Source organism: Mastacembelus armatus, chromosome 9 (genome assembly GCF_900324485.2).
Source record: "Mastacembelus armatus chromosome 9, fMasArm1.2, whole genome shotgun sequence".
In the NCBI taxonomy this organism is placed as follows: domain Eukaryota; kingdom Metazoa; phylum Chordata; class Actinopteri; order Synbranchiformes; family Mastacembelidae; genus Mastacembelus; species Mastacembelus armatus.
In genome coordinates this window covers 2007895-2023256 of record NC_046641.1, presented here as the reverse complement: position 1 = coordinate 2023256, position 15362 = coordinate 2007895, and the positions used below count along the sequence as shown (strand labels likewise).

Sequence of the window (15362 nt, the reverse complement as noted above, 5' to 3'; positions counted from 1 at the left end):
AGCTTGTCCCATATTTGATCTAAATTCAGGATGTGGGCTTAGCCTTGTTTTGTCTCTATAATGTAACTTTTATGATTTATGTAACTGTAATATAAACTAAATTACACTAAACTATTGGAGTTACTTTAATGTCGTCCAAGCAGAAAACACGCATTTGCAGCAACTATTTCTTCTTCCTGTACAGAAACAGCTACATGACATGACATTCAGATTCAACATTTTTTAAACCTATTTTCCAGACAGCATCTCCATAAAGTACCATTACTCATTATCCCATCAATTTATCCTTTCTATCTTATTCATTGCATCACACTGATGTTCAGGTACAAATTCTAACAACAAATGTTATAAACATGAATACTTATATAATTCTCTCAAACCAATTCTTTATTTAACCTTTCATAAACTTTAGCTTTATTAAAACAATAAAATGGCAGCAACGGTACATATTAGTCACTCCACTTCCTGAATAGGCCTTTGGGAAGAATAAACATCCTGAGGACCCTGAGAACAATTCTGTGAATGTCAGTACAGCCAGGACATGTGGAGCATAAAGATACAATATCCTGAATGTGATTCATGTTGCTAACTGAGTCAGTTGACCACAACTGATGTGAAGGAGGAAAACATTATACCACAATATTGACTGTAACAAAGTTATCTGCGTCTAATAATTACCACAATGATTATCTTGGAGGATGTGTTAGAATAAATCTACATTCCGTAATTCATAAATGGAGGGGAGATAACAAACGTTAAAATACAGATCACCTTTACTGTAACCATGCCCTGTTCCTCTGAAGGACTTTCTTCCAATTCAACTGTGGAACAGTCTAGCTTCTGGAACCAAAACCAAAAAAACAGCATTTCCTTAATGACAGGAGGAATTAAGTGAGTGTTTTGATATTGAAGCCCTTTTTATTCACTTTATAACAACAACACAAACATATGCTGTATAAAAAAAAATCAGACATTTTATGATCATTTTTTTAAAGAAGAAAAAATTCTGTTTGCATAGCAGCAACTCAGAGTACAAAGTGCCCAGCAAGCAATGAATAAAAATGAATCATTAAATAACAAACACATTTAGCGTTGGTCAATAGGTCTATATAGAAAAAAAAACGTTTCTTTTCACATATTTTCAAAAACCCAATGGTAAAATTCATTCTCAAACAACTTTGTAGTGTATAATGATTTTTTTTCTAATCCATCATGATATTTACAGAAGAGTACAGACCTCAGAGTACAGATCTTAGTACAGACTTTAAGTCATCATCCCTCAGGCAAAGCTGATGATTCAGTGCTGTATTTTCAGCACATTCTGGTTTAATAGGGTTATTTCACATCAGCTGTAATACTATGCCTGTAAGTGTACAAGTCATTCTGTTTGAAACATGCATCTATTTAACTGACACCCTGAAGGGGAAACTGCACACTGCATATACACTGTCTTAAACATTTCATTACATGACATGAAGTGACACATTATATTGAATAGATGATGAATTACAACACTTTCCAACATTTCTTCAAAGCATATCTTTGGTGGCACCAGAAAGGCCAAGCCAAATTCCAATAACTAAACTTAAATAATACAAAACAATGTTTGTTAATGGTGATTGGCCGTGGTAAATATGGTTGTGCATTTTCAGGAAACAATGTTATCATATGTGCAGTCCCGTGCACTGTGTGGGTGTGGGCTGGGTTTATAGTTGATGGTCTGCCAGTAACTGCATTTACTATTCTTCAAAGCTTCCTTATCAGACTCACTATGTTGCCTGTAGCAATGGATTTTAAGGCATGCACAAATAATAACACCAGGCCATTAAATAGTTTATAGTATTGCCATCCAAGGAGACTTAAACACACTTGATCTGAACTGTTTAGTGTAAGGATGTGTGCTAAAATGACAAATGCATTTTAACTCATGTTTATAAAAAATGCAGTGTCCAAATGTTTTTCTCTGTTGCTAACTGCTTTGAATGAACAGGTCCCTGTTGAAGTGACAGAAACTGATATTGTCCATAGGGACAATAGGGACAATATCTGTCCCAAACAGGTTTGGCCAGTCACAAACAGCTACAATTTCAGTAACAGTTAAAAAAATACGACATCCTTTCAAAACATGAAACTTTTGTAGCAACAAAACATCCAAAATTTAACAATAAATTAATCAAGTAATTGTTTCTGCGCTGAAGAAGAAATGACAAAATTCTAAATAAGTTATATATTTTTATATAATGAAGCAACTAACTAATGTTAGGAATGTTCTCCGAAAAACATACTGTCTTACATACATGTCTGTTTGGACAGTGTATCACAGTTAAATCATAGTTCAATTATTGTTTAGGCAGCAATGTGTCTTTGAGTTTTTATTGTGTTGAACACAACACAGCTTAAAATGTCAACATGATAAAGCCAACCTGCTGTCAGATACTTATAACCTCTTGCTTTTGCAAATTCAGTAAAGTACTTTACTTTTCAGTAAAGTAAAGTAAATCAGTAAAGTGATTTAGATTTTTTGTAAGCTCTAACAGTAAAAGGAAATCATATAACTGTCTGACCAAATTACTGATGCAGAAATTCAGCACCAAAGAACACCAAGTATTCATTGGTGACAATTAAGTCAGGGTATGATGACTGCACACATAGTGTGCTGTTAGCATACAGTTTAAACAGGGCGTTTGTATAGAGGGATTTACTCCATTTTCCCATATTGCAGCTTACTGTGTCGACTGATGACAGGAGAGGCATATTGGCATTGTATTGATTTGATTTTTCAAACACCTTGATAGTGAGTGCCAGATGATCATCATCACAGTGAAAGTCATCCTTTCCCTCAAAGGTGATTTGCAGGAAGACTCTGTACATGCCCTCTGTTGGCACCACTAGGTACCCATTTGTGTAGTTGAAACCTCCATGACAGTAGGCCTTTCCCTTCTCACTCTCCCATTCCAGGTATTTCCCATTTGTCTTTCTGCCATATGGAGCTTAGAATAAGAGCAGAAAAGTCACTAGTAATTAATGTCTTTGTAACCTGTGATGATCAAACAATCGTCATTCCTGCTGAATGTCTCCTGTGACAATGTTACAAATGCTACTGAGAGGACAGCTGCTGCTTCCTGCTGTCTGACATGTGGCATTACTGATAATCACTGAACCACTGTAAGATGATTCACAACATGTACATGTTGTTGCAGGGTCTTGTTGCTTTGTCTTGGGGCAAGTCTTTTTTGTGATGACAGAAAGAATGCAAGCTGTCTGTATATATGTTGAAACAGGTTGCATTTGTTTTTTCTTAAAGCGTTTTTGTGAAAGCAGTCAAAATTAGCATGTCTATTTATAGCTCGTGCACTCCCAGTGGGAAGCAGATATCAATGCCTTTCTAAGTACAATACAAGCCTAGTGCACTGTGTTTTACCTGTTAGCAGGGCGTGTGGAACACCTAAAGGAGAGATGAACAAAATGTTGTTTTACACATGGATTTCTCTTTCTTAGCCAAAACTGAACACAACCTGTAATTTCTGTAAACCTGTAATTTCTGTAAACTTTGGCATTAGTTACTTATTTACCTGATGAAGAGTTGTTAGGCTGCGTCATGGGCTGTAAGGAAACAAACACAATCTTAGCAACATTTGTTACAGCTTAAAGCAATGAGCCAAAAAATTAAAATCCCACCAATTTTGCCCACACATATAAATATTTATAGTTAAAGGTAATTGATTATTTATGCAGTAAATGTAGAACAGAGGTAAAACTCCTCCTCCATAAACACAAGCTGTGACTTGAGCATCACCACAGTTTGGTTACCACAGTTTGGTTACAACACTTTGACAACCACAGTTTGGTTATCACAGTCTGACAACCACAGTTTGGTTATCACAGTCTGACAACCACAGTTTGGTTATCACAGTCTGATAACCACAGTTTGAAAACCACAGTTTGACAACCACAGTTTGACAACCACAGTTTGGTTATAACGGTTTGGTTACCACAGTTTGACAACCACAGTTTGGTTATAACGGTTTGGTTACCACAGTTTGACAATCACAGTTTGACAACCACAGTTTGGTTATCACAGTCTGACAACCACAGTTTGACAACCACAGTTTGGTTATCACAGTCTGACAACCACAGTTTGGTTACAACACTTTGACAACCACAGTTTGGTTATCACAGTTTGACAACCACAATTTGACAAACGCAATTTGACAAACGCAGTTTGACAACCACAGTCTGACAACCACAGTTTGGTTGTCACAGTCTGACAACCACAGTTTGGTTATCACAGTTTGACAACCACAGTTTGGTTATCACAGTTTGATAACCACAGTTTGACAACCACAGTTTGACAATCACAGTTTGGTTATCACAGTTTGACAACCACAGTTTGACAATCACAGTTTGACAACCACAGTTTGGTTATCACAGTTCGACAACGACAATTTGGTTATCACAGTCTGACAACCACAGTTTGGTTATCACAGTCTGACAACCACAGTTTGGTTATCAGTTTGACAACCACAGTTTGACAACCACAGTTTGACAACCACAGTTTGACAACCACAATTTGACAACCACAGTTTGACAACCACAGTTTGGTTATCACAGTCTGACAACCACAGTTTGGTTGTCACAGTCTGACAACCACAGTTTGGTTACAACACTTTGACAACCACAGTTTGGTTATCACAGTTTGACAACCACAGTTTGACAACCACAATTTGACAACCACAGTTTGACAACCACAGTTTGGTTATCACAGTCTGACAACCACAGTTTGGTTATCACAGTCTGACAACCACAGTTTGGTTATCACAGTTTGACAACCACAGTTTGGTTATCACAGTTTGACAACCACAGTTTGACAACCATAGTTTGGTTATCACAGTTTGGTTATCACAGTCTGACAACCACAGTTTGGTTATCACAGTTTGACAACCACAATTTGGTTATCACAGTTTGACAAACACAGTTTGGTTATCACAGTTTGACAACCACAGTTTGACAACCACGGTTTGGTTATCACAGTTTGACAACCACAGTTTGACAATCACAGTTTAACAACCACAGTTTGGTTATCACAGTTTGACAACCGCAGTTTGACAACCACAATTTGACAACCACAGTTTGACAACCACAGTTTGGTTATCACAGTTTGACAACCACAGTTTGACAATCAGAGTTTAACAACCACAGTTTGGTTATCACAGTTTGACAACCACAGTTTGGTTATCACAGTTTGACAACCACAGTTTGACAACCACAGTTTGGTTATCACAGTTTGACAACCACAGTTTGACAACCACAGTTTGGTTATCACAGTTTGACAACCACAGTTTGACAACCACAGTTTGGTTATCAGTTTGACAACCACAGTTTGGTTATCACAGTTTGACAACCACAGTTTGGTTATCACAGTTTGACAACCACAGTTTGGTTATCACAGTTTGACAAACACAGTTTGGTTATCACAGTTTGACAACCACAGTTTGACAACCATGGTTTGGTTATCACAGTTTGACAACCACAGTTTGACAACCACAGTTTGACAACCACAGTTTGACAATCACAGTTTGACAATCACAGTTTGACAACCACAGTTTGGTTATGACAGTTTGACAACCACAGTTTGACAATCACAGTTTGACAACCACAGTTTGGTTATCACAGTTTGACAACAACAGTTTGACAATCAGAGTTTAACAACCACAGTTTGGTTATCACAGTTTGACAACCACAATTTGACAACCGCAGTTTGACAACCACAATTTGACAACCACAGTTTGACAACCACAGTTTGGTTATCACAGTTTGACAACCACAGTTTGACAATCAGAGTTTAACAACCACAGTTTGGTTATCACAGTTTGACAACCGCAGTTTGACAACCACAATTTGACAACCACAGTTTGACAACCACAGTTTGGTTATCACAGTTTGACAACCACAGTTTGACAATCAGAGTTTAACAACCACAGTTTGGTTATCACAGTTTGACAACCACAGTTTGGTTATCACAGTTTGACAACCACAGTTTGACAACCACAATTTGACAACCACAGTTTGACAACCACAGTTTGGTTATCACAGTTTGACAACCACAGTTTGACAATCACAGTTTAACAACCACAGTTTGGTTATCACAGTTTGACAACCGCAGTTTGACAACCACAATTTGACAACCACAGTTTGACAACCACAGTTTGGTTATCACAGTTTGACAACCACAGTTTGACAATCAGAGTTTAACAACCACAGTTTGGTTATCACAGTTTGACAACCACAGTTTGGTTATCACAGTTTGACAACCACAGTTTGGTTATCACAGTTTGACAACCACAGTTTGACAACCACAGTTTGGTTATCACAGTTTGACAACCACAGTTTGACAACCACAGTTTGGTTATCACAGTTTGACAACCACAGTTTGACAACCACAGTTTGGTTATCAGTTTGACAACCACAGTTTGGTTATCACAGTTTGACAACCACAGTTTGGTTATCACAGTTTGACAAGCACAGTTTGGTTATCACAGTTTGACAACCACAGTTTGGTTATCACAGTTTGACAACCACAGTTTGACAACCACAGTTTGACAACCACAGTTTGGTTATCACAGTTTGACAACCACAGTTTGGTTATCACAGTTTGACAACCACAGTTTGGTTATCACAGTCTGACAACCACAGTTTGGTTAACACAGTTTAACAACCACAGTTTGGATACCACAGTTTGACAACCACAGTTTGGTTATCACAGTTTGACAACCACAGTTTGGTTATCACAGTCTGACAACCACAGTTTGGTTAACACAGTTTGACAACCACAGTCTGACAACCACAGTTTGGTTATCACAGTTTGATAACCACAGTTTGACAACCACAGTTTGGTTATCACAGTTTGACAACCACAGCTTGACAACCACAGTTTGGTTATCACAGTTTGACAACCACAGTTTGGTTATCACAGTTTGACAACCACAGTTTGACAACCACAGTTTGGTTATCACAGTTTGACAACCACAGTTTGACAACCACAGTTTGGTTATCACAGTTTGACAACCACAATTTGACAACCACAGTTTGACAACCACAGTTTGGTTATCACAGTTTGACAACCACAGTTTGGTTATCACAGTTTGACAACCACAGCTTGACAACCACAGTTTGGTTATCACAGTTTGACAACCACAGTTTGACAACCACAGTTTGACAACCACAGTTTGGTTATCACAGTTTGACAACCACAGTTTGGTTATCACAGTTTGACAACCACAATTTGACAACCACAGTTTGACAACCACAGTTTGGTTATCACAGTTTGACAACCACAGTTTGACAACCACAGTTTGGTTATCACAGTTTGACAACCACAGTTTGGTTATCACAGTTTGACAACCACAGTTTGACAACCACAGTTTGGTTATCACAGTTTGACAACCACAGTTTGGTTATCACAGTTTGACAAGCACAGTTTGGTTATCACAGTTTGACAACCACAGTTTGGTTATCACAGTTTGACAACCACAGTTTGACAACCACAGTTTGGTTATCACAGTTTGACAACCACAGTTTGGTTATCACAGTCTGACAACCACAGTTTGGTTAACACAGTTTAACAACCACAGTTTGGATACCACAGTTTGACAACCACAGTTTGACAACCACAGTTTGGTTATCACAGTTTGACAACCACAGTTTGGTTATCACAGTCTGACAACCACAGTTTGGTTAACACAGTTTGACAACCACAGTCTGACAACCACAGTTTGGTTATCACAGTTTGATAACCACAGTTTGACAACCACAGTTTGGTTATCACAGTTTGACAACCACAGCTTGACAACCACAGTTTGGTTATCACAGTTTGACAACCACAGTTTGGTTATCACAGTTTGACAACCACAGTTTGGTTATCACAGTTTGACAACCACAGTTTGACAACCACAGTTTGGTTATCACAGTTTGACAACCACAGTTTGACAACCACAGTTTGGTTATCACAGTTTGACAACCACAGTTTGACAACCACAGTTTGACAACCACAGTTTGGTTATTACAGTTTGACAACCACAGTTTGACAACCACAGTTTGGTTATCACAGTTTGACAACCACAGTTTGACAACCACAGTTTGGTTATCACAGTTTGACAACCACAGTTTGACAATCACAGTTTAACAACCACAGTTTGGTTATCACAGTTTGACAACCGCAGTTTGACAACCACAATTTGACAACCACAGTTTGACAACCACAGTTTGGTTATCACAGTTTGACAACCACAGTTTGACAATCAGAGTTTAACAACCACAGTTTGGTTATCACAGTTTGACAACCACAGTTTGGTTATCACAGTTTGACAACCACAGTTTGGTTATCACAGCTTGACAACCACAGTTTGACAACCACAGTTTGGTTATCACAGTTTGACAACCACAGTTTGACAACCACAGTTTGGTTATCACAGTTTGACAACCACAGTTTGACAACCACAGTTTGGTTATCAGTTTGACAACCACAGTTTGGTTATCACAGTTTGACAACCACAGTTTGGTTATCACAGTTTGACAAGCACAGTTTGGTTATCACAGTTTGACAACCACAGTTTGGTTATCACAGTTTGACAACCACAGTTTGACAACCACAGTTTGACAACCACAGTTTGGTTATCACAGTTTGACAACCACAGTTTGGTTATCACAGTTTGACAACCACAGTTTGGTTATCACAGTCTGACAACCACAGTTTGGTTAACACAGTTTAACAACCACAGTTTGGATACCACAGTTTGACAACCACAGTTTGGTTATCACAGTTTGACAACCACAGTTTGGTTATCACAGTCTGACAACCACAGTTTGGTTAACACAGTTTGACAACCACAGTCTGACAACCACAGTTTGGTTATCACAGTTTGATAACCACAGTTTGACAACCACAGTTTGGTTATCACAGTTTGACAACCACAGCTTGACAACCACAGTTTGGTTATCACAGTTTGACAACCACAGTTTGGTTATCACAGTTTGACAACCACAGTTTGACAACCACAGTTTGGTTATCACAGTTTGACAACCACAGTTTGACAACCACAGTTTGGTTATCACAGTTTGACAACCACAATTTGACAACCACAGTTTGACAACCACAGTTTGGTTATCACAGTTTGACAACCACAGTTTGGTTATCACAGTTTGACAACCACAGCTTGACAACCACAGTTTGGTTATCACAGTTTGACAACCACAGTTTGACAACCACAGCTTGACAACCACAGTTTGGTTATCACAGTTTGACAACCACAGTTTGGTTATCACAGTTTGACAACCACAATTTGACAACCACAGTTTGACAACCACAGTTTGGTTATCACAGTTTGACAACCACAGTTTGACAACCACAGTTTGGTTATCACAGTTTGACAACCACAGTTTGGTTATCACAGTTTGACAACCACAGTTTGACAACCACAGTTTGGTTATCACAGTTTGACAACCACAGTTTGGTTATCACAGTTTGACAAGCACAGTTTGGTTATCACAGTTTGACAACCACAGTTTGGTTATCACAGTTTGACAACCACAGTTTGACAACCACAGTTTGGTTATCACAGTTTGACAACCACAGTTTGGTTATCACAGTCTGACAACCACAGTTTGGTTAACACAGTTTAACAACCACAGTTTGGATACCACAGTTTGACAACCACAGTTTGACAACCACAGTTTGGTTATCACAGTTTGACAACCACAGTTTGGTTATCACAGTCTGACAACCACAGTTTGGTTAACACAGTTTGACAACCACAGTCTGACAACCACAGTTTGGTTATCACAGTTTGATAACCACAGTTTGACAACCACAGTTTGGTTATCACAGTTTGACAACCACAGTTTGGTTATCACAGTTTGACAACCACAGTTTGACAACCACAGTTTGGTTATCACAGTTTGACAACCACAGTTTGACAACCACAGTTTGGTTATCACAGTTTGACAACCACAATTTGACAACCACAGTTTGACAACCACAGTTTGGTTATCACAGTTTGACAACCACAGTTTGGTTATCACAGTTTGACAACCACAGCTTGACAACCACAGTTTGGTTATCACAGTTTGACAACCACAGTTTGACAACCACAGTTTGGTTATCACAGTTTGACAACCACAGTTTGGTTATCACAGTTTGACAACCACAATTTGACAACCACAGTTTGACAACCACAGTTTGGTTATCACAGTTTGACAACCACAGTTTGACAACCACAGTTTGGTTATCACAGTTTGACAACCACAGTTTGGTTATCACAGTTTGACAACCACAGTTTGGTTATCACAGTTTGACAACCACAGTTTGACAACCACAGTTTGGTTATCACAGTTTGACAACCACAGTTTGGTTATCACAGTTTGACAACCACAGTTTGGTTATCACAGTTTGACAACCACAGTTTGGTTATCACAGTTTGACAACCACAGTTTGACAACCACAGTTTGACAACCACAGTTTGACAACCACAGTTTGGTTATCACAGTTTGACAACCACAGTTTGGTTATCACAGTCTGACAACCACAGTTTGGTTAACACAGTTTAACAACCACAGTTTGGATACCACAGTTTGACAACCACAGTTTGACAACCACAGTTTGGTTATCACAGTTTGACAACCACAGTTTGGTTATCACAGTCTGACAACCACAGTTTGGTTAACACAGTTTGACAACCACAGTCTGACAACCACAGTTTGGTTATCACAGTTTGATAACCACAGTTTGACAACCACAGTTTGGTTATCACAGTTTGACAACCACAGCTTGACAACCACAGTTTGGTTATCACAGTTTGACAACCACAGTTTGGTTATCACAGTTTGACAACCACAATTTGACAACCACAGTTTGACAACCACAGTTTGGTTATCACAGTTTGACAACCACAGTTTGACAACCACAGTTTGGTTATCACAGTTTGACAACCACAGTTTGGTTATCACAGTTTGACAACCACAGTTTGACAACCACAGTTTGGTTATCACAGTTTGACAACCACAATTTGACAACCACAGTTTGGTTATCACAGTTTGACAACCACAGTTTGACAACCACAGTTTGACAACCTAAATTTGACAACCACAGTTTGGTTATCACAGTTTGACAACCACAATTTGACAACCACAGTTTGACAACCACAGTTTGACAACCACAGTTTGGTTATCACAGTTTGACAACCACAGTTTGGTTATCACAGTTTGACAACCACAGTTTGGTTATCACAGTTTGACAACCACAGTTTGGTTATCACAGTTTGACAACCACAATTTGACAACCACAGTTTGACAACCACAGTTTGGTTATTACAGTTTGACAACCACAGTTTGACAACCACAGTTTGGTTATCACAGTTTGACAACCACAGTTTGACAACCACAGTTTGGTTATCACAGTTTGACAACCACAGTTTGACAACCACAGTTTGACAACCACAGTTTGACAACCACAGTTTGACAACCACAGTTTGACAACCACAGTTTGGTTATCGCAGTTTGACAACCACAATTTGACAACCACAGTTTGACAACCACAGTTTGACAACCACAGTTTGGTTATCACAGTTTGACAATCACAGTTTGACAACCACAGTTTGACAACCACAGTTTGGTTATCACAGTTTGACAACCACAGTTTGACAACCACAGTTTGGTTATCACAGTTTGACAACCACAGTTTGACAACCACAGTTTGGTTATCACAGTTTGACAACCACAGTTTGACAACCACAGTTTGACAACCACAGTTTGGTTATCACAGTTTGACAACCACAGTTTGGTTATCACAGTTTGACAACCACAGTTTGACAACCACAGTTTGGTTATCACAGTCTGACAACCACAGTTTGACAACCACAGTTTGGTTATCACAGTTTGACAACCACAGTTTGGTTATCACAGTTTGACAACCACAGTTTGGTTATCACAGTTTGACAACCACAGTTTGACAACCACAGTTTGGTTATCAGTTTGACAACCACAGTTTGGTTATCAGTTTGACAACCAGAGTTTGGTTATCACAGTTTGACAACCACAGTTTGACAACCACAGTTTGGTTATCACAGTCTGACAACCACAGTTTGACAACCACAGTTTGGTTATCACAGTTTGACAACCACAGTTTGGTTATCACAGTTTGACAACCACAGTTTGACAACCACAGTTTGGTTATCACAGTTTGACAACCACAGTTTGACAACCACAGTTTGACAACCACAGTTTGGTTATCACAGTTTGACAACCACAGTTTGGTTATCACAGTTTGACAACCACAGTTTGACAACCACAGTTTGGTTATCACAGTTTGACAACCACAGTTTGACAACCACAGTTTGGTTATCACAGTTTGACAACCACAGTTTGGTTATCACAGTTTGACAACCACAGTTTGGTTATCACAGTTTGACAACCACAGTTTGACAACCACAGTTTGGTTATCACAGTTTGACAACCACAGTTTGACAACCACAGTTTGACAACCACAGTTTGGTTATCACAGTTTGACAACCACAGTTTGGTTATCACAGTTTGACAACCACAGTTTGACAACCACAGTTTGGTTATCACAGTCTGACAACCACAGTTTGACAACCACAGTTTGGTTATCACAGTTTGACAACCACAGTTTGACAACCAGAGTTTGGTTATCACAGTTTGACAACCACAGTTTGACAACCACAGTTTGGTTATCACAGTCTGACAACCACAGTTTGACAACCACAGTTTGGTTATCACAGTTTGACAACCACAGTTTGGTTATCACAGTTTGACAACCACAGTTTGACAACCACAGTTTGGTTATCACAGTCTGACAACCACAGTTTGACAACCACAGTTTGGTTATCACAGTTTGACAACCACAGTTTGGTTATCACAGTTTGACAACCACAGTTTGACAACCACAGTTTGACAACCACAGTTTGGTTATCACAGTTTGACAACCACAGTTTGGTTACCTGTGTTGTAGGAAAGAAAAGCTACACCCGTCAAAGTTCTTACTCTAATTGAAGCATAGCTTCCTAAGTTTCCAAAACCTTCAACAAACTCTCTGAGCTTTAGTGTAACCAGTTTACCTGTTCTAACTTTCACTTTTCCAGTCATGGTGTTACTTTGTTTAATCTCTTACTTATGGCTGCTTTTTTATCTGTGACACTGGTCAACAGCAGCCGACACGCGATCATTTGATATGAATGCATTCCTTAAAATACTTGCATGAACAGAAACATGTTGTCGACCTGACGTAGGGACATAGTTCAGCTGCTGAGGGGCAATGCCCCCGCTGCTTCCCCGCAAACTCCGCCTATGACAGTATATTCAGGGAGTCATATTACAGAAAACCATGCGTATTTTAAAAACATTCAGTCAAAACCGCTGCACTTCAGCTATGTCAAAACTAATATGTGTGGCCAAGCATCAGCAAAAGCAGTGCGGACAGTGCGGACAGTGCGGACAGGAGGCTATAGAAACGTTACCTGGCTGTCCGGTGGCCGGTGACTTCGCGCTCCGAGTGCCACCGTGATCACTAAAGCCAGAGCTGCTAAAAGCAGCAGAAGAGAGGCCACGGCCAGAAGCTGAGCTGTTCGCTGTAGTCGTGCCGCTTTCTGGCGGAGAAGTTGAATCCCAGCGTTTCCTTCGTCCCCTCCGCAAAGGCGGCAGTTGTGTTCCTCCATGTCTCTGCCTTCCCATTCACAGATCAGTCCCCGGTGCCTCCCCAGCATCTCAATTTATCAGCGGCGCGTCGCCCACGTTAAAATGCAGCTCTACAAAGGAGTCTCGGTTTAATTTGAGTTTCACTGAGTTTCGGGACTCAACCACGAACTTCCTCTTTCTGAGAACAATGTTGAATGGGCTACAACCGTTTCATCTTCAGCATGAGACAGTGTGGCACGCAGTACTCCCACTCCAAATGGTTTCCATCAGTTTGAGCAGTAGCAGCAGATGCACGCCCAAAGTCTGCAGCAGATCCCCTTATAAACGTCCCTTACCACTGTTGTTACGGACCATCCCATCAATAGCATACACCAGGAACCCTCAGCTGCTCAGTGATGGAAGGGCACAACTAGACCTGGTAACACCACCAAAGATACACAGGGTGTATCCCTACGTCAGGGTTTTGTGATTAATGAAGTTTGTAGTCAGTCAAAATCACATCAAACTGGCTGCAAATCAACTTCCCAATAATGAAGACTGAAGACTGCCTGTTGCTGAAGGAAGTCCGTAGAAACTTTACTTTCTGTTCAACTTTAGCACAGCATAAAACCATGGTCACAGCTCCATGGACCAGTCATCTTAATAGATGCACAGTAACAGCATATTATAGCTTTAAGCAGCATGACACATTTTCAAATGACAGATATTTCCAAAGAATATTATGCAATATTATGGTCAAATAGTGTCAATAAGCAAATGTAAAAGCATCAAATTATACAGTGTAGCAACAGTCTAAAAGTCGTCAAGCATCTTGTGTAACAAAATGTCATGGACATCATCAAAAACTGGGAAAAACAATCATCCTGTGTCAGATCTTTCAAAACTCCATCAAGATGACTAACCATGACAGTGGGCATCACACGGGATAAATGTAAACTCCATCCAAAGCCATTCCAGACAGCAGACATATATTCATCTGTTTATTAAGACTGGAAGTTAAAAGGCATCTTTTCTATGCCTTCATGCTTGATAAAGCTAAACACGTCACCTCTGAGATTATTAGTTTAAGATAGTTTTCATATTCTCATTTCTATATAATCCCTTTGCATTATGCAAATAAGCGTCCACTTCTATAAACCCATCCTCCGTCGTCTTAAAGGCAACATGTGGGTCTCCCATCCCTAAAAGCAAAACTAAAAAATGTATGGTAAGAAAATATTCCTCCTCTATTAGAAGCAAAGTGGCTGGATAATTTTGACAACTTATGAAACAAATACTGTTTTGATGTTAATAAGAAAAACATGCAAGAGCCCACCTTCCATGGCAACATTAACAGTAGGTAACAACAACAAGAAGAACTGCTTATGTGATCTAGGCAGGCATCCAACACTGAATGAATCATTGTTTAGTTTGGGACAGGATGTAAGCAGGAAGAGGGGTATCTTTTGAAAAAAGTGACGAGCCTGTGGCTGCGGCTTAAAATGGAGGATTATGGAGAATGATGCTCAGGAGCAATGGCCAGGCTGTGGTAGAACATTTAAGCATTCAACTTGCAGCAGCAACCCTTATTTTGAGGAGGGAACTGAAATGTGGCAGTGGCTTAAATTGAAGAAATTTGAGAAAAGCACACTAAACAGTTAAACCCATTTTATTCAAGA

At 39.4% G+C, this 15362-nt stretch overlaps 1 protein-coding gene across 1 annotated transcript; it reads right to left on the bottom strand.

Annotated features, from left to right (window-relative positions):
* Positions 1–892: 892 nt before the first annotated feature.
* LOC113139415 (lymphotoxin-alpha-like) lies at positions 893–14238 on the bottom strand. Its single transcript, XM_033325394.1, has 4 exons — positions 13527–14238; positions 3573–3603; positions 3422–3445; positions 893–2990 (listed from the first exon to the last, which is right to left on the bottom strand). The coding sequence occupies exons 1-4, from the start codon at positions 13770–13772 to the stop codon at positions 2569–2571; spliced, it is 723 nt and encodes a 240-aa protein (XP_033181285.1). The 5' UTR covers positions 13773–14238; the 3' UTR covers positions 893–2568.
* Positions 14239–15362: the final 1124 nt, after the last annotated feature.

Excerpts from the sequence above, each read along its gene's own strand:
- LOC113139415 (XM_033325394.1), bottom strand. The coding sequence starts at position 13,772 with ATGCTGGGGAGGCACCGGGGACTGATCTGTGAATGGGAAGGCAGAGAC. Across the intron at positions 3,604-13,526 it reads ACCGGCCACCGGACAGCCAG|CCCATGACGCAGCCTAACAA; the intron begins GTAACGTTTCTA and ends GTTTCCTTACAG. Across the intron at positions 3,446-3,572 it reads GCCTAACAACTCTTCATCAG|GTGTTCCACACGCCCTGCTA; the intron begins GTAAATAAGTAA and ends TCTCTCCTTTAG.